We start from the raw sequence: 23,861 nt of genomic DNA, 5'->3' as shown, positions 1-23,861 counted from the left end.
ACAAGAATATAACTACTATAATACTGCTCCTATATATAAGAATATAACTACTATAATAATGCTCCTATATACAAGAATATAACTACTATAATACTGCTCCTATATACAAGAATATAACTACTATAATACTGCTCCTATATACAGGAATATAACTACTATAATACTGCCCCCTATATACAAGAATATAACTACTATAATACTGCTCCTATATACAAGAATATAACTACTATAATGGAGTGGAAGGAAAGAAATACGTAGTGGCACTCACCCTTTGTCATTCAGCTAAGCGGCTTAATTACAATTCACAAGTTGCGGGGAGGGAAAGGACTCAGGTGTGTTCGCGTCCTGGACGCGAACACACCTGAGTCCTTTCCCTCCCCGCAACTTGTGAATTGTAATTAAGCCGCTTAGCTGAATGACAAAGGGTGAGTGCCACTACGTATTTCTTTCCTTCCACTCCAGTATACCTTGCTTCGGTAGTGTGCACCCCCTTCCAGCAGCCACATTCACATTTATTGTCTGGCTTCAGAACCTATCCTCGGTTCCCATATAGACAGTGCACATTCTGGAGCGGTGCAGGCTTCTGTATTTCACTACCCACAAGTGTATAACTACTATAATACTGCTCCTATATACAAGAATATAACTACTATAATACTGCCCCCTATGTACAGAGATATAACTACTATAATACTGCTCCTATATACAATAATATAACTATTATGATACTGCTCCTATATACAGAAATATAACTACTATAATACTGCTCCTATATACAAGAATATAACTACTATAATACTGCTCCTATATACAAGAATATAACTACTATAATACTGCCCCCTATATACAAGAATATAACTACTATAATACTGCTCCTATATACAAGAATATAACTACTATAATACTGCTCCTATATACAAGAATATAACTACTATAATACTGCTCCTATATACAAGAATATAACTACTATAATACTGCTCCTATATACAGGAATATAACTACTATAATACTGCTCCTATATACAGGAATATAACTACTATAATACTGCCCTCTATGTACAAGAATATAACTACTATAATACTGCTCCCTATATACAAGAATATAACTACTATAATACTGCTCCCTATATACTATGTATCTGAGTTTAGTTGCTCTAATGTTACAGTATGAAGCTTGTTACTTACATTCCGCACCCTCTTGCTCTTATACGCAGAGAGCGCAGGGGGCGGAGCATGACACAGGTATCATGTAAACAGCTGGCAGGTCTGTATGTAGAGGAAAAGCAGAGAGGAGATGATGGTGGAGGAGCAGGGCCCATATTCCTCCAGGTCACAGTCAGTTTTTAGGTTTCGCCTATACTATGTCTGTATTCGTTTAACCCCTCAGTCCCCTTGCACATTGCAGTAGTTTACTCCTAGTTTGCAGCACAGCACTGGGTAAATATGGCGGGTCCTCGGCGGTGGTTGGGCCGGTCCCAGTGACTCACACAATGGTCGAGGTGATAACAGTTTCCAGTCCTCATTATCAGAGATACATAGAAACCAGCGCCGGACACCATGCACCACGAATGTTCCCTTCTCCTTCTTTTCGGCCTCGCCGCTCACACAGGTAGGTCACTGGTTATAGTATACGACTATGGAGACACCATCTGGAGACGTATACCTCAATCTGTATGGGACCCCCAGACTCACACAAACATCATACATATACAGATACATACATACGAAGACACATACATACAGGTACGCACAGGTCTACCAGGGCAGGGTTAGCTGGATGACACATCTCACACTTGGTTCTATGGCGACTAGGTGCCATATTTCTGATACAGAGTCCCAGATTCCCTTTACTAATTAGACTTACATGATAACATTGTTACTTCCCCTCAACAGTAATATAGTATGCATTTAGCTCAATAGCTCTCCCTAGTGGTGGCTGCAGGAAGAATCTTATTCACATCTGTCCTTATCACAGAATAATAATAATATTAATATTTATTTCTATAGGGCCAACAGATTAAACAGCTTCCGCAACAGAAGAGCTTACAATCTAATTTATGGGGTGGGGGGGAGGTGTATCCTAATTGTCACATGATGCAGTCCGGGGACCCTTGAATCTACCAGTGATCATTGTGATATTTCTTGTTATCGCCACACATCGTCATCATCTTTAGCAGATTTCATGTCTCAGAATATTTTATCTCCCTTATGATTACACTACGGTATATTATTGGCCTGAAAAGCGGCAAAATGAATGTGTTATTAATGAGCAGAGAAGCAGAATAGCAGAGCTGACGAACAGCAGAGCAGAATAGCAGAGCTGACGAACAGCAGAGCTGAAGAAAAACAGAGCTGAAAAACAGCAGAGCAGAATAGCAGAGCTGAAGAAAAACAGAGCTGAAAAACAGCAGAGCAGAATAGCAGAGCTGACAAACAGCAGAGCAGAAAAAGAACAGAGCTGACGAACAGCAGAGCAGAATAGCAGAGCTGAAGAACAGCAGAGCTGACGAACAGCAGAGCAGAATAGCAGAGCTGAAGAACAGCAGAGCTGACGAACAGCAGAGCAGAATAGCAGAGCTGAAGAACAGCAGAGCTGCAGAGCAGCAGAGCAGTATAGCAGAGCTGAAGAACAGCCGGGCAGAATGGCAAAGCTAAAGAATAGCAGAGCAGAATGACAGAGCTGAAGAACAGCAGAATAGCAGAGCTGAAGAATGGCAGAGCTGAAGAATAGCAGAGCAGTATAGCAGAGCTGAAGAACAGCAGGGCAGAATGACAGAGCTGAAGAACAGCAGAGCAGTACAGCAGAGCTGAAGAATAGCAGAGCAGTATAACAGAGCTGAACAGTAGGGCACAATTGCAGAGCTGAAGAACAGCTAAGCAGCATATCAGAAATGAGGAACAGCAGGGCAGAATAGCAGAGCTGAAAAAAAAAAACACACCAAATAGCAGAACTAAATAGTAACAGAGCAGAATAGCAGATCTGAAGAACCGGTAACCAGCAGCATACATGGTTCTGAGTGCTGCTGACTCTTCGCCTTTGCGAGTGATGGGGGGCTTGGCACCTAGACCTCACTGATCGAAACTCCTGACATGTCGGAGCGGCCGGTCACTTGCTAGGTATTAAGGTGTGACTCCACTCCGGTGGTGGTTGGTTGAGATACAACCGGACCTTAAGGTGTTGTCACGTGACGCCAGTGCCTGGAGGGCACAGGTGTGATGGCACTCCTGCTTTTATTTTATAAGGCCGGTTGTACCCTTTTCCCCTGTGGTCAGTGTCCTGCCAGGTTGCTATCGGGTCTCTTGGTGTAGTATCACAGATGGCCAGTGTGGTGTAGTGACCCTCCCGGATGTTAGAACCCGCCACCCACAGGAAGGGGAAGTGTGCCAAGGTTGCGGTGTGTGCCGTGTCAGTGGTTTCAAAGAGTCTTTTAAGTATAGTTAAGCTGGTTTACTATTTGTAAATGTGCAGCAGGTAATACAGAGTCACAGTATGATGTTCCTCTGGATAAAGCACTTGAAACACACTTGACAAAAGTTCCCAATAAATACAATATAATGACCTGATCTGTGGTTGAAGTGCAGTGTAGGAGATAGTCGTGGTGGTTGAGTTGTGCTGAGTAATTCGAGAAGCAGAGAGGAGGATGCCGTGAGAGTCCCAACCTATGTAGCACTGTTGGAGGATGAGTTAGAATACTTTAGAAGAAGAAGAAGGAGAAGAAGAAGAAGAAGAAGAAGAAGAAGAAAAACACCTGTGCCCGTGTATTGACCTTGAGTGTTAGTCTTCACACCACCTTATGCCCACTAGACTCGGCTGTACCTTCCTAATGGGTGACATAGGCCCCAGACCTTTTTACCCGGGATGAGCGGAATGCTGAGGGTTCGATCGTGCTGCGAGACAGAGTTCCTAGGCTTACTGCAACTTTGCTCTGTCCGGATCAGTTCCTAGCTCTTTGGCTCTTCTGTGGATACTGTCCTGCTCTGTTTCGTCACCTTGTCCATGGCGTGGGTTGAGGTTGTCTCTGTCTTGTCCTCTCCTAAGAAGAGTTTAACAGTGCATAGTGCTGTGTAGCGTTACTAGTCAAGAAGTTGTTGACAGTGTGTTGTCTTGCGTCCTTCCCATACAGGGTTCTGACAAAGACTGACTTGAGGGACGGGGACCTGGCAGAGGGCCAGGGCCCAGATAGGACCACTGTGAAGAGCTATCTGGCTTGTGTCCTTCCTCCACAATGTCCAGAACGAAAGACCTTTGCTCCTCCCACACCCACATGACTTACTTCCACCCAGCATATAAGGTGCGCTGTGAGTGTGTGAAGAGTGCAACAGAAGAAGAAAGGAGGAAGATGATAGGAAAGAAGACAACTAGACTCCTACTGGTTTACATAATCGAGTGACACATAAAGAAACAATAACCCTTTACAATCCTTCAGCTGTGCGGCTTCCATATACACATGCAGAATACAGTGACATCTAGTGGCGAACTTTAGTACTACTTTCATCAACACAACAGTACAATAAGTACAGACTTTTGCGCAGGGTGTAGATATACGTAACACCCGTGGTAGGACACCACAATAGTAGATAAGCAGAGCAACAGAGTAAAATTGCAGCACACTAAGAGGTCATGAGAATAGCAGAGCAGAATAGCAGAGGGTTAGAATATAAGAATGGTAAAAGATTAGTGTAGCAGAAGAGAAGCAAAGCAATGGTCACTGTCATTGTAAACTACTTCCCTCTGTTTGTTAGCCTATGTGATCTGTAACATATTAGTAAACCACATAATTTACCAGAAATTAAAGTATTGGCCACTAGGTGTCCCACTTCTCTACAATCTGCTATTCACTGCCTGCTAGGGGAATTCTGTCTCTAGTAACAGAGACAGAAAAACTAAACACAGGAAGTGGGATGTGCTCTGTGCAGGAGAGGGAGCCTGGGTTGTGTATCTGCAAGATACTCAAGATACTCAAGTTATTCACAAATTACGGCCATTGTTTGCGCAATTACGGACGGTTTTATGAAATACGGCCATGTTTTTTACGTAGTGTGAAACCAGCCCAGTGCTTGGTATACCCATTTCCTTATTACACTGCTAGATATCTGTTAGGTCAAGGAGACACACGGTACCTGTCATATATCTGTCTGTGTTTCCAAAACATAGAAAAATATTTTATGGTTCAAACGGCGTTCCCCTATGTGCTAAGGGCTGTAGCATCTCACTCCCCCTCCCATCCCTGACCTTGCTTTACAGTCACCCGGAAAACGATCCACAACCAGGGTCATGTATGAGAGAGGGAGCGAGGAGGCATGATGATTGTGTGCTGCGGGGAATTCTGATGCAGGGGCACACTGATGTGCCAGCATCTGAATTCAATAGAAATGATGATCATCCAGCTGGTACTGCAGTACCCGCCGTTGTGTGACCCAGTCGGGTCACAGAACGGCCGGTGTCTTACTTTGTGTGAACATAGCCTAATAGTGTGACCTGGGTGTAAGGATGGACGGATAGATGGACGGAGAGATCTATGGCTTTTTTTTAGCTTTACAAATTATGTCACTTTGTTAAAATGAAAATAAACAGATCCCATTTAGAGCTGATACAACATATACATTATATATCTGATACAACATATACATTTATATATTATATATCTGATACAACATATACATTATATATCTGATACAACATATACATTTATATATTATATATCTGAAACAACATATACATTTATATATTATATATCTGATACAACATATACATTTATATATTATACTGTATATCTGATACTAAATATCTATCTATCTATCTATCTATCTATCTATCTATCTATCTATCTATCTATCTATCTATCATATGTCTGATACATTTGGGGCCATTGCTTTTCCTGTTGTTTCTTGTTAAAGTAAATAAAACATTTTAAAGATGGAAATAAAATAGCAGAATAGTAAAGAGCAATATAAACCTCACTGTACTATGTAATAAAGAACACAGCAGCAGTATAGCGGAGCATGAAAAGCAGAGTAGAACAGAGGGAAGACAACACAGTGAAGGAATAGCAGAGTGGCAGCATAGCAGAGCAGAAGAGGAGGAATAGCAGAGCTTAAAGGGGAACTCTGGATAAGAAAAACTTGTTTTCTATTAAAAGTACATTAAAAAGTTATATAGATGTGTCTATACAATGTATTACTGTATCTGTACGGTTCTGTCACACTGGTAGCTGATAGAAATCCAGGAAGTGAAAAAAATGGCCTCTGTGCCAATTCACATTGTCTCCTGCTCCTGCTGCTCTCCCCCTTAGGAGACAAATCTTCCATGCCTCTCTCTCTCACATTGTGTGTGTTTGCTGAGCACAGGCTGATGATGCAGACAGGGGGCAGAGTGTGATGTCACAGGAGGTGGGGCTGGATCACCCAATCCCCTGAGTGATTCACCATCTGTAACCGGCCAGAAGCAGCTGCTGCACTAATTTTACTGATTGTAATGGGTGGGGGCTGTAATGATCACATGAGGGAAAGCATTGCATTCTGGGAAATGCCAAACCAGGAAGAACAGAAACACAAAACAGAGCAACCCCCCCCCCCTCCCCCCAGACAAATGGATTTTTGGTAGTTTCAAAACTGGGATAGATGGGTAAGTAATGTGTTATGCTTCTGCAGAAGTTTCATTTTTTTTAACCTCTACCTGGAGTTCCCCTTTAGGTAACAGGAATAGCAAAGCACCAGCATAGCAGAGCTCAGGAACAGAAATATCAGAGGAGCAGCAGAGCAAAGAAGAGGAATAGCAGAGCACAGCAATTTCAGAGGAGCAGCACAGCAGAGCAGAAGATGAAGAAAAGCAAAGCTCAGTAACATGAATAGCAGAGCAGCAGAAGAAGAGGGATAGCAGAGCTCAGGACCAGGAATAGCTGAGCAGCAGCATAGCAGAGCTCAGGACCAGGAATAGCAGAGCATCAGCATAGCAGAGCTCAGGACCAGGAATAGCAAAGCAGCAGCATAGCAGAGCTCAGGACCAGGAATAGCAGAGCATCAGCATAGCAGAGCTCAGGACCAGGAATAGCAGAGCAGCAGCATAGCAGAGCTCAGGACCAGGAATAGCAGAGCAGCAGCATAGCAGAGCTCAGGACCAGGAATAGCAGAGCAGCAGCATAGCAGAGCTCAGGACCAGGAATAGCAGAGCAGCAGCATAGCAGAGCTCAGGACCAGGAATAGCAGAGCAGCAGAAGAAGAGGGATAGCAGAGCTCAGGACCAGGAATAGCAGAGCAGCAGCATAGCAGAGCTCAGGACCAGGAATAGCAGAGCAGCAGCATAGCAGAGCTCAGGACCAGGAATAGCAGAGCATCAGCATAGCAGAGCTCAGGACCAGGAATAGCAGAGCAGCAGCATAGCAGAGCTCAGGACCAGGAATAGCAGAGCAGCAGAAGAAGAGGGATAGCAGAGCTCAGGACCAGGAATAGCAGAGCATCAGCATAGCAGAGCTCAGGAACAGCAATATCAGAGGAGCAGCACAGCAGGAGATGAAGAATAGCAGAGCTCAGTAACATGAATAGCAGAGCAGCATAATAGCAGAAGAAGAGGGATAACAGAGCTCAGGAACAGGAATAGCAGAGCAGAAGGGGAGGCATAGCAGAGCTCAGTAACAGAAATAGTAGAGCAGCAGCATAGCAGAGCTCAAGACCAGCAATATCAGAGGAGGAGCAGAGCAAAGCAGAAGATGAAGCATAGCAAAGCTCAGCAATAGGAATAGCAGAGCAGCAGAATAGCAGAAGAGGGATAGCAGAGCTCAGGACCAGGAATAGCAGAGGAGCAGCATAGCAGGAGATGAAGAATAGCAGAGCTTGGTAACATGAATAGCAGAGCAGCAGAATAGCAGTAGTAGAGGGATAACAGAGCTCAGGACCAGGAATAGCAGTAGAGCTTTGTGTTATGGATGATCTTTTATAAATAATTTTTGAAACTAAACTGGTGCAGGAACTGTATAGAGAAAACAGTATAAGGCTATGTTCCCACACAGTATTTTTGCTCAGTATTTTACAACGCAAACCAGAAGTGGATTGAAACCACAGAAAGGTTATGTTCACACACATTATCACAGTGGATGGCCGCCATTTAATGGTCATTATTTCGCAGCCAACAGCCATGGTTTTGAAATGATGTTTGCTATATGCCATTAAATGACGGCCATCTACTAAATTTTAACAGTGTGTGAACATAGCCTTTCTGTGTTTTCAATCCACTTCTGGTTTTGGTTGCAAAATACTGAGCAAAAATACTGTGTGCGAACATAGCCTAATAAGGTGGGTTCACACTACGTATATTTCAGTCAGTATTGTGGTCCTCATATTGCAACCAAAACCAGGAGTGGATTAAAAACACAGAAAGGATCTGTTCACACAATGTTGTAATTGAGTGGATGGCCGTCATTTAATGGCAAATATTTGCTGTTATTTTAAAACAACGGCTGTTGTATTGAAATAATGGCCGTTATTTACTGTTATATGGCGGCCATCCACTCAATTTCACCATTGTGTGAACAGATCCTTTCTGTGTTTTTAATCCACTCCTGGTTTTGGTTGCAATATGAGGACCACAATACTGACTGAAATATACGTAGTGTGAACCCAGTATAACTGCAAATGTAATGGTCTCCTCCTATTATATCCATGGTCCGTTATTTTCTTTTCCAGGCTGGGTTCACTCTGTGTCAGTGACAACTCCTGAGAAAATTGTGGTGGGGAAATCCGGCTCCACGGTGGTCCTGCCCTGCCTGTACTCCACCACCGTGGGCAGTCAGTTTGTGGTAGAATGGAAGTTTTTACCTGGAAACACCCAAACGCCGACATGGCAGCAGGTAAGATGGGAACAGAAAGTATTATGGGTGTTGGTGTATGGAGTTTACTGGCCTTTTAAGAATATATCAGTATAGATAGGCCCTATAAGAAGGGTTTTCTCAAAAATTATTACAAGTAACTCTAACATTTTCAGTCATCCCCATTTGTAGGATGATTCTCAGGTATATCAGTTCCTGGGAAAGCTGGGTGCGGATAAAAATACATATAATAGTATAACAGACCATTACTAAGACTGACACCCAGATCTACAGAGACTGACACCCAGACCTAGTTTAACTGCAAATGTGATACTATGCCACAACCTTCCCTATCCTGTGGCTCTCCAGCTGTTGTAAAACCACAACTCAAGGCATGCTGGGATTTGTAGTTTTGCAACAGGTGGAGAGCCACAGCTTGGGGAACACGCTAACATGACTGATTGTCCGAAACATAGAAATATTGAAGATTGTCGTCAGAAAAACACTCTCACTGTGTCCTCTTGTTTTTGTGTTCAGTTTGTCACTATCCTTACCTACCAAACCTTCTCCTATGTCACTATCCTTACCTACCAAACCTTCTCCTATGTCACTATCCTTACCTACCAAACCTTCTCCTATATCACTACCCTTACCTACCAAACCTTCTCCTGTGTCACTAACCTTACCTACCAAACCTTCTCCTATATCACTATCCTTACCTACCAAACCTTCTCCTATGTCACTATCCTTACCTACCAAACCTTCTCCTATATCACTATCCTTACCTACCAAACCTTCTCCTATGTCACTATCCTTACCTACCAAACCTTCTCCTATGTCACTATCCTTACCTACCAAACCTTCTCCTATATCACTACCCTTACCTACCAAACCTTCTCCTGTGTCACTAACCTTACCTACCAAACCTTCTCCTATATCACTATTTTTACCTACCAAACCTTCTCCTATATCACTATCCTTACCTACCAAACCTTCTCCTATGTCACTATCCTTACCTACCAGACCTTCTCCTATATCACTATCCTTACCTACCAAACCTTCTCCTATATCACTATCCTTACCTACCAGACCTTCTCCTTTATCACTATCCTTACCTACCAAACCTTCTCCTATATCACTATCCTTACCTACCAGACCTTCTCCTATGTCACTATCCTTACCTACCAAACCTTCTCCTATGTCACTATCCTTACCTACCAGACCTTCTCCTATATCACTATCCTTACCCTCCAAACCTTCTCCTATGTAACTATCCTTACCTACCAGACCTTCTCCTTTATCACTATCCTTACCTACCCAACCTTCTCCTATATCACTATCCTTACCTACCAAACCTTCTCCTATGTCACTATCCTTACCTACCAAAGCTTCTCCTATGTCACTATCCTTACCTACCAAACCTTCTCCTATGTCACTATCCTTACCTACCAAACCTTCTCCTATGTCACTTACAAACATATGTAAAAACAGGAGCCAGAACAGACTCTTGTAGCCCTCCAGCTGGGTTAGCTGGGTGATACCCCCTGGGTGGGCAGTAATATTTGTCACCCAGCTTTCCCAGGAACAGGTATAGTGAAAAATATTACTGTAAATGTAACATCTCATCTCCTCTGCCATGTTCTCTTTTTCATGGTTGCGATCACAGCGTGGGCGAGCGTGTTAGTTAACGGCGCTATGAATTGTCACTTACCAAAATCCAGATATATATATCTATATATATACATGTGTATACAGTCACACGTGAGGCAGAAGGTAACACTGACTAGTGTCAGAAATTATACATCGGCTATATCCCTGCTAGGTCATACGCTGCATAAGATGTGGTCATCCAGCTTCCCCTACAGTCTGGACCCTTGTATTTGTGAACCAGGAAGCTCAGGATGACTCTGACTATAGCAACCCAGTATAGTGTGAGGATGCAACAAATCGCAGGATCTGGACACATAATATAATGTAAACCTGTGACCGGCAATAAATATAATCACATTTCTGAGCGTCCTATAGAATATGCCCTGATGGTGGAGTGAATGTTCTTACATTATATTACATTCTGTTATGCCATTAAGTGATATAACATTACAGTCCTGTATATTACATTATATTACGCTGACAGTCCCCTTTATTAGAGCCAATGTCTTCTCATAATCAGATCTCCCCTGTATGAAGATCAGACCCAGGACCCCAGCAGCATAATAATCCAGTGATCAGTTTTCTGGGGATCAGTTAGTGTGAATCCACATTAGATGGGAAAATCCAGTGATCGGAGTGACTTGGAGTGAGGCCTGGTCATTGGGGATAGACTACCTGGGGCCAAGATATCACTGCCAGCCTTGTGAGGGTTTCTCATGTAGAGAGTATACAGAGAATGGGTCAATGGAGACACAACATCCAGAGAAAGGGGATCCTGTGGACGGTCACAACTCATCACTAAGGTCAAGAAACTGCAGGGGATTAAAACAATGGGGTCCAGGTCTTTGCAGAGAAACATGGCCGGTCAGATGGATCCAGATCTCTGTGGAGAAACACAGCCGGTCAGATGGATCCAGATCTCTATGGAGAAACATGGCCGGTCAGATGGAACCAGATCTCTGTGGAGAAACATGGCCGGTCAGATGGATCCAGATCTCTGTGGAGAAACACAGCCGGTCAGATGGATCCAGATCTCTATGAAGAAACATGGCCGGTCAGATGGATCCAGATCTCTATGAAGAAACATGGCCGGTCAGATGGATCCAGATCTCTATGCAGAAACATGGCCGGTCAGATGGATCCAGATCTCTGTGGAGAAACGTGGCCGGTCAGATGGATCCAGATCTCTATGGAGAAACACAGCCGGTCAGATGGATCCAGATCTCTATGGAGAAACACAGCCGGTCAGATGGATCCAGATCTCTATGGAGAAACATGGCCGGTCAGATGGATCCAGATCTCTATGCAGAAACATGGCCGGTCAGATGGATCCAGATCTCTGTGGAGAATTATTGTCGGTCAGATGGATCCAGATCTCTGTGGAGAAACGTGACCAGTCAGATGGCTCCAGATCTCTATGGAGAAACATGGCTGGTCAGATGGATCCAGATCTCTGTGGCACCGTGTGATGGGGTGTAAAGGGACAGGATCTGGCACAAGCAGCAGCAAGAATTGATGGCTCCTTCCTTTCAGGTGTGATCAGGCTGGCGGAGGAGATGTAATAGTGTGGGGAAGGTTTTCTTGGTGCACCTTGGCTCCTCTGATACCTATGGATGGATATTTGGACACTAGGGCTTATTAACATTGTGGTTGACCATGTTCCTCTCTTTATGCTAGCTGTATGTCAGAAGGAGACAGTCAGCAGGACAATGCACCATCCGCAGGGGTCGTATAGTCATTGACTGGCTTTAAGAACATCACAGAGTTTTTCGTGCTTCCTAAATCGTAATCCTATAGACATGTTTGGGATGAGGTAGATTGGGCTGTACAGAACATGTCAGGACCTCCATATAATGTGCGGTGGGAACGTTGTCATCCTGTCCACACTGGCCGATATTCCTGCAGGACAGTTTCCTCATCTAGTGGGGACCATACCTCAATGACTATGGTAGCTGCCCATCTGAAGGCCATAGAAGGCTACTAGATGTGGGGTCTACTTATGGGGCTAGTCGCTGTATTTTATATTTCATGGCATCATATTGTATTTCAGGATATTATGTTCCACTATATCTCATTAAATTCTACTTCCTCATCTGTTTTTCAGATTTATTATTATTCTGATGGAAAGACATATAAACCCGGGTCCCAGGCTGAGCGACTGACTGCTGTCCACCAGCCCCCGACCTCAGGGGCCTCCTCCATTCAGCTGACCGCTATCACCGGATCAGACAATGGCACTTATGTGTGTGAAGTGAACAATCCTCCAGATTTCAGTGGCAGCGGAACCGGGATCATACAGCTCTCAGTCCTCGGTGAGATGGTCCCCACCCCCATAGTGGAGGAGACAGGATGGTTGTCAGCTCCCTATAGCAAAGATCACACTGGCCCTCCCCTAGCCCCCCCACCACCACTCCTACATGCTACATCTGGAACAGTGGTGTCAAACACTTGGTCCAAACCCAAAGCTTTGGCTGTCCAGGCATGATGGGAATTGTAGTTCTGCTAAAGGGTCAATGGTTTGACACCACTGTTCCAGAAGAACCCAGAGGTAACAACCCCCTCCTCTCCTACAAGGGGTAAAAAGGGATGAGAGCAACAAGCAGGATCCTATTTTTTAGTATGGTGTATGTGGCGGGATGATCTGGCAGGTGCCCCACTTCAATAACCTTCATAGACTGTCCCTTTAAATCAGAAGCATTAGGCTCCTCCCTTTTGAGGAACATGAATTAACTTGTTGCTTCTTCTTTCCAGTTCCTCCATCTTCTCCAACGTGTCAGGCTAATGGAAATGCCATCACCGGCCACGACATCACCCTGGGCTGCTCCTCTACCGGTAACCCCCCGCCTATCTATGCTTGGACCATGGTGGGCTCAAAGACGGCGCTACTGCCAGGAATGATGGAAAGTACGAAGCTCTAAGTATAACTGGGAGATAGGGCGGGAGGCGAGAGCTATATTATTATAACACTTGTTATATCCTTATAATAGACAAGTTATATCAGTACAATGAACTAGCTATATATCTCTATTATAGATGTGTTAAAACAATATAAAATTAAATGCTGCATAAATATAATAGACAAGTTATATCAGTAAAATAGACTTCAAATATCACAATAATGGGGGAGATTTATCAAACTGGTGTAAAGCAGAATTGGCCCAGTTGCCCCTAGCAACCAATCAGATTCCACCTTTCATTTCTCACAGACTCTTTGGAAAATGAAAGGTGGAATCTGATTGGTTGCTAGGGGCAACTGAGCCAGTTTCACTTTACATCATGTTTGATAAATCTCCCCTTGAGTTCAAAGACTATAAGGTCATGTTCACACATCCTAATATAAGTCAATATAAACCCAGTAACAGGTGATAAATGGAAGAGATGTATAGAGGAAAGACTAAGACGTCTTCTATTTTTACATCTATTCCTGGTCTTATAGTCAATAATTGCAGAGGAAAGCATGAGGTCGTGTTCACACTGTCAGGTTTTTAATTGCAATTATTGAAGTCAAAGCCAGGAACAGATTATATATGGAGGACGGGTCATCAAGGAGAGACTGAGACTTCTCCTCTTGTCAGATCCATTCCTGAATTTCTTTTTACTTATCGTAATTAAAAACCTGAATGATTGAACTCTCCATAATGGACTATTACTGTCATTAGACGAGATTAGTCAGACTGTGTTTATTAGATTATTTATTTATTAGATTTATTTTGTATTTATTAGATTTTTTATGTATTTATTAGATGAGCTAGTTTATGGACAAATGCAAAAATCACAGCAAAATAGCAGGGAAAAGCATGGTAAAAAAGCCATAAAAATTCCAAGTCTGAACACAGTCTTAGGATTTGGATTTGCTGCGGTTCCTGATCCATTTGTGCCACATATTTTCCTTAAAATCCAGTGGGTTTCTTTCCATTTCTGAATTTGCAGTAAAACCTGTAACAGAACTGCAACAAAACCGCTGTGTGTGTGTGTGTGTGTGTGTGTGTGTGTGTATGTATGTATGTGTGTGTGTATGTGTGTGTGTGTATATGTGTGTGTGTGTGTATGTGTGTGTGTATGTGTGTGTGTGTATATGTGTGTGTTTATGTGTGTGTGTGTGTGTATGTGTGTGTGTGTATATGTGTGTATATGTGTATGTGTGTGTGTGTGTGTGTGTGTGTGTGTGTAAACTGCCCTTTATTTCCCATTAGATAAGCTGTATCAGTATAGCCCGCCTGTGTACTGCTGCTTTGTGTCTGGACTTGTATGTTATATCTGTGGCCATCCCAGGTATTGGTGCAAGTACTGTAATATGGTGAAAGAAGTGGGGTCCTCCCAGCAGCACAGAGTATTGCAGAAGAGGGGGTGATTCACATTTAGTTTGTTTTCCATAGATCAGATAACAGGATCCCTCCTGATCACTAACCTGTCCAATCCGATGTCCGGCACTTACCGCTGTACGGCCTCCAATGAGATGGGTCAGGCCACCTGTCAAGTCAGCATATCAGTGTCAGGTAATGTCCCTGCATTCATCCCACAATACCCACACTATACTCTGCACTGTACAGCCTCACTGCACCCACACTCAGTGGCGTCGCTAGGCTTAATCATTCGGGGCCCAAGCCCCGAATGATTTCAGCCGAGCCCCGAAACTTTTTTTTGATCCCGTCAGCGCTAAAATAACAGCAGCCGGGGCCTGTAATAGATCACTATCAGAGGCCTCAGGCTGCTGTTACTTCAGCGCTGGCGGGCCGCGGGAGCGGGATCGGCCGGCACCACTTCCGGATGCCTCGTGACGTCACCCAGCTCTTCAATGGATGGAGGGCCGCAGTGGACACTGCAAGCTGCGGCCCGCCTCTGTCCTGCGCTCCAGGGACGCCGGCTGTAGCGGCGCCAAGCTTCTCCCCCGCCGCGCTCCTCCACCTCAGCTGCAGCACGGGGGTGAGTATTGCAACCCCGGGGCCTTATCAGGTAGTGCTCTGTGTGTGTGTGTGTGTGTGTGTGTGTGTGTGTGTGTGTGTGTGTGTGTATGTATGGGGGGGGGGGGGGGTCAGGTGGGGGTAGTGTGTGTGTATGGGGGGCTCGGATGGGGGTAATAGTGTGTGTGTATGGGGGGCTCGGATGGGGGTAGTAGTGTGTGTGTATGGGGGGCTCAGATGGGGGTAGTAGTATGTGTATGGGGGGCTCGGATGGGGGTAGTAGTGTGTGTGTGGGGGGGGCTCGGATGGGGGTAGTAGGGTGTGTATGGGGGGTCAGATGGGGGTAGTAGTGTGTGTGTATGGGGGGTCAGATGGGGTAGTAGTGTGTGTATGGGGGGCTCGGATGGGGGTAGTAGTGTGTGGATGGGGGGCTCAGATGGGGGTAGTAGTGTGTATGGGGGGCTCAGATGGGGGTAGTAGTGTGTGTGTATGGGGGGCTCAGATGGGCGTAGTAGGGTGTGTATGGGGGGCTCGGATGAGGGTAGTAGTGTGTGTATGGGGGGCTCAGATGGGGGTAGTAGTGTGTGTGTATGGGGGGTCAGATGGGGGTAGTAGTGTGTGTATGGGGGGGTCAGATGGGGGTAGTAGTGTGTGTATGGGGGGCTCGGATGGGCGTAGTAGGGTGTGTATGGGGGGTCAAATGGGGGTAGTAGTGTGTGTAAGGGGGGCTCAGATGGGGGTAGTAGTGTGTGTGTATGGGGGGCTCAGATGGGCGTAGTAGGGTGTGTATGGGGGGCTCGGATGAGGGTAGTAGTGTGTGTATGGGGGGCTCAGATGGGGGTAGTAGTGTGTGTGTATGGGGGGTCAGATGGGGGTAGTAGTGTGTGTATGGGGGGCTCGGATGGGGGTAGTAGTGTGTGTATGGGGGGCTCGGATGGGCGTAGTAGGGTGTGTATGGGGGGTCAAATGGGGGTAGTAGTGTGTGTATGGGGGGCTCGGATGAGGGTAGTAGTGTGTGTATGGGGGGTCAGATGGGGGTAGTAGTGTGTGTATGGGGGGGTCAGATGGGGGTAGTAGTGTGTGTATGGGGGGGTCAGATGGGGGTAGTAGTGTGTGTATGGGGGGTCAGATGGGGGTAGTAGTGTGTGTATGGGGGGATCAGATGGGGTAGTAGTGTGTGTATAGGGGGCTCGGATGGGGGTAGTAGTGTGTGTATGGGGGGGTCAGGTGGGGGTAGTGTGTGTGTGTAGGGGGAGTCAGGTGGGGGTAGTGTGTGTAGGGGGGGTCAGGTGGGATAGTGTGTGTAGGGGGCAGGTTTATTGTAGGCAGAGGGGGGACTTTTACTATGGCGGGTACAGTAGGTGCTATATTACTATATAGGGGGCACAGCAGTGGGCCCATTTTTACTATGGGGGACACAGCAGGGGGCATTATTACTATATTTGGGTGCACAGCATGGACATTATTACTATATGGAGGCACAGCTGGAGACATTGCTACTATATGAGGGGCACAGCAGGAGGCATTATTACTATATGAGGGGCACAGCAGGAGGCATTACTACTTTATTGGGGCACATCAGGAGGCATTATTACTATATTGAGGCACAGCAGGCGACATTATTACTATATGAAGGGCACAGCAGGAGATATTACTATATGGAGGGCACAGCAGGCAACATTATTAATATATGGGAGCATAGCAGGGGACATTATTACTATATGTAGGCACAGTAGGGGCATTTAACAATGTAGGATGGCACAGCAGGGAGCATTTTTACTATATTTGGGTGCACAGCAGAGGATATTCTATACGGGAATAATGCACAGCAGGGGGTATTCTATATGGAAATGCTGCACAGCAGGGGGGGGGTATTCTGTATGGAAATGCTGCACAGCAGGGGGGCTATTCTATATAGGGAGGATGCTGAGCAGGGGGCTATACTATTTGGAGGCACAGTTGAGGCCTATAATGTATGCAGACACAGAGGGAAGGGGGGGCTACAACTATGTGGGGGTAGAGAGAAGGCCTATACAGATAGGGCATATAGGGCACAGAGGAGACCTAATTACTGTGTGTGCTGGAGCAAGGAGCCTAAAATGTTTTTCCTGGCAGATTATGGAGAGAAGGGGGTTATGGCTCCGGCTGAATGGAAAGAGAAAAGTGAGCGAATCTGATCAGAGAAGACGTCAACTGTGAGTCACAATTTCAAATACTAGCCTATGTGATCATCTGTTTAAAAGAAAGTTACACACACACACACACACACATATATACATAAATATATATATATATATATATATATATATATATATATATATATATAGTGTATGTGTAACGTCACGTCACTGCAGAAGTCAACTCAGGGGGCCCGTGCCCCGGATGTTTTAAGACCCTAGCAACGCCCCTGCCACTATACTCTGCACTGTACAGCCTCCACTGCACCCACACTATACTCTGCACTGTACAGCCTCCACAGCACCCACACTATACTCTGCACTGTACAGCCTCACTGCACCCACACTATACTCTGCACTGTACAGCCTCCACTGCACCCACACTATGCTCTGCACTGTACAGCCTCCATTGTATCCACACTATACTCTGCACTGTACAGCCCCACTGCACCCACACTATACTCTGCACTGTACAGCCTCCACTGCACTCACACTATACTCTGCACTGTACAGCCTCCATTGTATCCACACTATACTCTGCACTGTACAGCCCCACTGCACTCACACTATACTCTGCACTGTACAGCCTCCATTGTATCCACACTATACTCTGCACTGTACAGCCCCACTGCACTCACACTATACTCTGCACTGTACAGCCTCCATTGTATCCACACTATACTCTGCACTGTACAGCCACCACTGCACCCACACTATACTCTGCACTGTACAGCCACACTGCACCCACACTATAATACTCTGCACTGTATAGCCCCACTGCACCCACACTATACTCTGCACTGTACAGCCTCCACTGCACCCACACTATGCTCTGCACTGTACAGCCTCCATTGTATCCACACTATACTCTGCACTGTACAGCCCCACTGCACTCACACTATACTCTGCACTGTACAGCCTCCATTGTATCCACACTATACTCTGCACTGTACAGCCCCACTGCACTCACACTATACTCTGCACTGTACAGCCTCCATTGTATCCACACTATACTCTGCACTGTACAGCCACCACTGCACCCACACTATACTCTGCACTGTACAGCCTCCATTGTATCAACACTATACTCTGCACTGTACAGCCCCACTGCACCCACACTATACTCTGCACTGTACAGCCTCCATTGTATCCACACTATACTCTGCACTGTACAGCCTCCATTGTATCCACACTATACTCTGCACTGTACAGCCCCACTGCACCCACACATACTCTGCACTGTACAGCCTCCATTGTATCCACACTATACTCTACACTGTACAGCCCCACTGCACTCACACTATACTCTGCACTGTACAGCCTCCATTGTATCCACACTATACTCTGCACTGTACAGCCTCACTGCACCCACATTATACTCTGCACTGTACAGCCCCACTGCACCCACATTATACTCTGCACTGTACAGCCCCACTGCACCCACACTATACCCTGCACTGTACAGCCTCCATTGTATCCACACTATACTCTGCACTGTACAGCCCCACTGCACCCACACTATACTCTGCACTGTACAGCCTCACTGCACCCACACTATACTCTGCACCGTACAACCTCCACTGCACCCACACTATACTCTGCACTGTACAGCCTCCACTGCACCCACACTATACTCTGCACTCTACACCCACACAATACCCACACCACACTCTGCACTGTACAACCTCCACTGCACCCACATTATACTCTGCACTGTACAGCCCCACTGCACCCACACTATACTCTGCACTGTACAGCCACACTGCACCCACACTATACCCTGCACTGAACAGCCTCCATTGTATCCACACTATACTCTGCACTGTACAGCCCCACTGCACCCACACTATACTCTGCACTGTACAGCCACACTGCACCCACACTATACCCTGCACTGTACAGCCTCCACAGCACCCACACTATACTCTGCACTGTACAGCCTCCATTGTATCCACACTATAATACTCTGCACTGTACAACCCCACTGCACCCACACTATACTCTGCACTGTACAACCCCACTGCACCCACACTATACTCTGCACTGTACAACCCCACTGCACCCACACTATACTCTGCACTGTACAGCCTCACTGCACCCACACTATACTCTGCACTGTACAGCCTCCACTGCACCCACACTATACTCTGCACTCTACACCCACACAATACCCACACCACACTCTGCACTGTACAACCCCACTGCACCCACACTATACTCTGCACTGTACAACCCCACTGCACCCACACTATACTCTGCACTGTACAGCCTCACTGCACCCACACTATACTCTGCACCGTACAACCTCCACTGCACCCACATTATACTCTGCACTGTACAGCCTCCACTAGTGCACCCACACTATACTCTGCACTGTACAGCCTCCACTGCACCCACACTATACTCTGCACTGTACAGCTCCACTGCACTCACACTATACTCTGCACTGTACAGCCCCACTGCACTCACACTATACTCTGCACTGTACAGCCTCCACTGCACCCACACTATACTCTGCACTGTACAGCCTCCACTGCACCCACACTATACTCTGCACTCTACACCCACACAATACCCACACTATACTCTGCACTCTACACCCACACAATACCCACACTATACTCTGCACTGTACAGCCCCACTGCACTCACACTATACTCTGCACTGTACAGCCCCACTGCACCCACACTATACTCTGCACTGTACAGCCCCACTGCACCCACACTATACTCTGCACTGTACAGCCTCCACAGCACCCACACTATACTCTGCACTGTACAGCCCCACTGCACCCACACTGTACTATGCACCGTACAGCCTCACTGCACCCACACTATACTCTGCACTGTACAGCCTCACTGCACCCACACTATACTATGCACCGTACAGCCTCCACTGCACCCACATTATACTCTGCACTGTACAGCCTCCACTAGTGCACCCACATTATACTCTGCACTGTACAGCCTCCACAGCACCCACAATATACTCTGCACTGTACAGTCTCCATTGTATCCACACTATACTCTGCACTGTACAGCCTCCATTGTATCTACACTATACTCTGCACTGTACAGCCTCCATTGTATCCACACTATACTCTGCACTGTACAGCCTCCATTGTATCCACACTATACTCTACACTGTATAGCCCCACTGCACCCACACTATACTCTGCACTGTACAGCCCCCACTGCACCCACACTATACTCTGCACTGTACAGCCCCACTGCACCCACACTATACTCTGCACTGTACAGCCTCCACTGCACCCACACTATACTCTGCACTGTACAGCCTACACAGCACCCACATTATACTCTGCACTGTACAGCCTCCATTGTATCCACACTATACTCTGCACTGTACAGCCTCCATTGTATCCACACTATACTCTGCACTGTACAGCCTACACAGCACCCACATTATACTCTGCACTGTACAGCCCCACTGCACCCACATTATACTCTGCACTGTACAGCCACACAATGGGATCAGCATACATGTTATCATGCAGCACCAAGTCGCACATTAAGCTCTGCTATAATCACCATCTTATGTGATGCCTGTACACAGGAAAGTGATCACACAATAGAAAATTATAGGGTGCTGTGCTGACAACCATGGAGAAGAGGCGTCATCTGCTGGTTGTCACTCACTTAATGTCAATATTTAGATCCTGTTTATTATATCTGAGAATCTGCAGAGGAGATGAAAACAATATAACAAAGCAAAGGAGGATTGTCATATCACTGGGCGCCACTGCACAGTACCTCTTCTCCTGTCCTGTATACTGGGTGTAATCCTCAGTATATATGGACAGTGTATATATTCTGTATATATGGACACTGCACAGTACCACTTCTCCTGTCCTGTATACTGGGTGTAATCCTCAGTGTATATGGACAGTGTATATATTCTGTATATATGGACACTGCACAGTACCACTTCTCCTGTCCTGTATGATGGGTGTAATCCTCAGTATATATACACAGTGCACAGTACCACTTCTCCTGTCCTGTATACTGGGTGCAATCCTCAGTAAATATATACACAGTGCACAGTACCACTTCTCCTGTCCTGTATACTGGGTGCAATCCTCAGTATATATATACACAGTGCACAGTACCACTTCTCCTGTCCTGCATACTGGGTGTAATCCTCAGTATCTGCTCTTATTCTGTATATATGGACACTGCACAGTACCACTTCTCCTGTCCTGTATACTGGGTGCAATCCTCAGTATATATATACACAGTGCACAGTACCACTTCTCCTGTCCTGTATACTGGGTGCAATCCTCAGTATATATATACGCAGTGCACAGTACCACTTCTCCTGTCCTGTATACTGGGTGCAATCCTCAGTATATATATACACAGTGCACAGTACCACTTCTCCTGTCCTGTATACTGGGTGTAATCCTCAGTATCTGCTCTTATTCTGTATATATGGACACTGCACAGTACCACTCCTGTCCAGTATGCTCAGTATAATTCTGCTCAGTACCACTTCTCTAGTATCCAGTGTACATTTTGCAGGTGTCTCTGAAGCTGGGGTGGTGGCCGGCGCGGTTATTGGCGTTCTCCTGGCGCTGATCCTGATCGCTGCCATTCTGTTTTATCTGCTGTATTATCGAAATAAAAGAAAGAGCGGTGCAAAAACCGATCACACCGGAAATGACATCAGGTATGTAAGGTTTACTGGGTGTCTTACAGGAGTCATACCACCACGATGCACCCCCCCCCCCCTCCCCATACTGACCCCCAAATCCTTGCATCATCTGCCTCTGTTATATCTGTTCTCTAGTTATGTTGCTATATGTGTCAAGAGTCTGGGAAAGCTGGAATCCCTTTAAAGGGAACCTGTCAGGTCATATTATCTCTCTACACCATCATAATCTCTGATAACCAGAAGTGCAAGGAGCCAAGCCTGTATGACTCTTCTTGTTAACAGCCCCGCCCCTATGACTCTTTTCTGGTTGCTTGTATATAGTGTGCACATATTATAAATGGACTAACATACAGGAACATTGGCAGGTCCTATAACAATGATACATCTACTTGAGGTCCTGGTGGGGTTTTAGGGGGAGCGACAGGTTCCCTTTAAGGACCGTGCACTCTATTCTCTGGCTGCTTGTTATCCGTTCCTGTTTTTCCCTCTGATGTTGTTGTTTCCAGGGCGCAGAGTGACACATTTTCTCCTCTTTATTCTCCCAGGGAAGATGCAGTGTCTCCAATGATGAGCGACGAGCAGCAGAGACGTTCCAGGGAGTCGCACCAATCCCAAGGATCCCGAGCAACAAGCGAGAATCGGTCGCGGGTTGTGTAGTATATAGAGAAGTTATGGCTGGAGACGATGACAAGTGGGGGGAGCAGGCAGCCCCGGGGTAGTATCCCGAAATCCTGCAGTCCCATAATACAAGGAATCTGCTGTATATAGATGGTGATAGATTAACCCATGAGCTCCCTATGATGTATATTCTATGATTACGTTGTTACAAAGCATCATCTTCTGATTTACGCTGATACTTCGAGGGTTTGTCCACAAAGCTCACAGGGCACTGGTCATGTCCCCATCACCTCATGGTCTGACAGCTGGCGGTACTATATATATGTATATATATATATATATATATATATATATATATATATATATATATATATATATATATATATATATCCATAGAGGAAGGTCAGTGGGATGATTTATATAGAAAGCCCCTATATGTTCTCCGACAATGTGCTTATAGTGGCCCCCAAAGGGCCCCGATCACAACCCCAACATCTACATCAAAGCCCCACTGCCCCCTCCACAACATCCATACCACAGTCATTGTGCTTCCATCACAACATCCACATCACAGCCACAGTGCCTCCTCCACAACATCCACATCACAGCCACAGTGCCTCCTCCACAACATCCACATCACAACCACAGTGCCCCCACCACAACATCCACATCACAGTCACAGTGCCCCCACCACAACATCCACATCACAACCACAGTGCCCCCACCACAACATCCACATCACAGCCACAGTGCCCCCACTACAACATCCACATCACAGCCACAGTGCCTCCTCCACAACATCCACATCACAGCCACAGTGCCCCCACTACAACATCCACATCACAACCACAGTGCCCCCACCACAACATCCACATCACAGTCACAGTGCCCCCACCACAACATCCACATCACAACCACAGTGCCCCCACCACAACATCCACATCACAGTCACAGTGCCTCCTCCACAACATCCACAGTGCCCCCACCACAACATCCACATCACAGCCACAGTGCCCCCACCACAACATCCACAGTGCCCCC

General features: G+C 46.0%; 1 protein-coding gene across 1 annotated transcript; it reads left to right on the top strand.

The window, feature by feature from the left end:
- The first annotated feature begins 1,275 nt into the window (after nt 1–1,275).
- On the top strand, nt 1,276–23,171 carry VSIG2 (V-set and immunoglobulin domain containing 2). The gene is made up of 7 exons (XM_069948698.1): nt 1,276–1,608; nt 8,679–8,842; nt 12,555–12,762; nt 13,202–13,354; nt 14,827–14,946; nt 22,070–22,217; nt 22,748–23,171. Exons 1-7 carry the CDS (start codon nt 1,557–1,559, stop codon nt 22,857–22,859), a joined length of 957 nt encoding a protein of 318 aa, XP_069804799.1. The 5' UTR covers nt 1,276–1,556; the 3' UTR covers nt 22,860–23,171.
- Nucleotides 23,172–23,861: the final 690 nt, after the last annotated feature.

Source organism: Dendropsophus ebraccatus, chromosome 12 (assembly GCF_027789765.1).
Source record: "Dendropsophus ebraccatus isolate aDenEbr1 chromosome 12, aDenEbr1.pat, whole genome shotgun sequence".
Taxonomy (NCBI): domain Eukaryota; kingdom Metazoa; phylum Chordata; class Amphibia; order Anura; family Hylidae; genus Dendropsophus; species Dendropsophus ebraccatus.
This window is presented reverse-complemented; position numbering and strand designations above follow the sequence as displayed.

What these genes read in the sequence shown, in the direction of transcription:
- VSIG2 (XM_069948698.1), top strand. Translation starts at nt 1,557, where the DNA reads ATGCACCACGAATGTTCCCTTCTCCTTCTTTTCGGCCTCGCCGCTCAC. An exon ending in CGGCCTCGCCGCTCACACAG is followed by an intron (nt 1,609 to 8,678) that starts GTAGGTCACTGG and finishes TTTCTTTTCCAG; the next exon opens with GCTGGGTTCACTCTGTGTCA. An exon ending in CATACAGCTCTCAGTCCTCG is followed by an intron (nt 12,763 to 13,201) that starts GTGAGATGGTCC and finishes TCTTCTTTCCAG; the next exon opens with TTCCTCCATCTTCTCCAACG.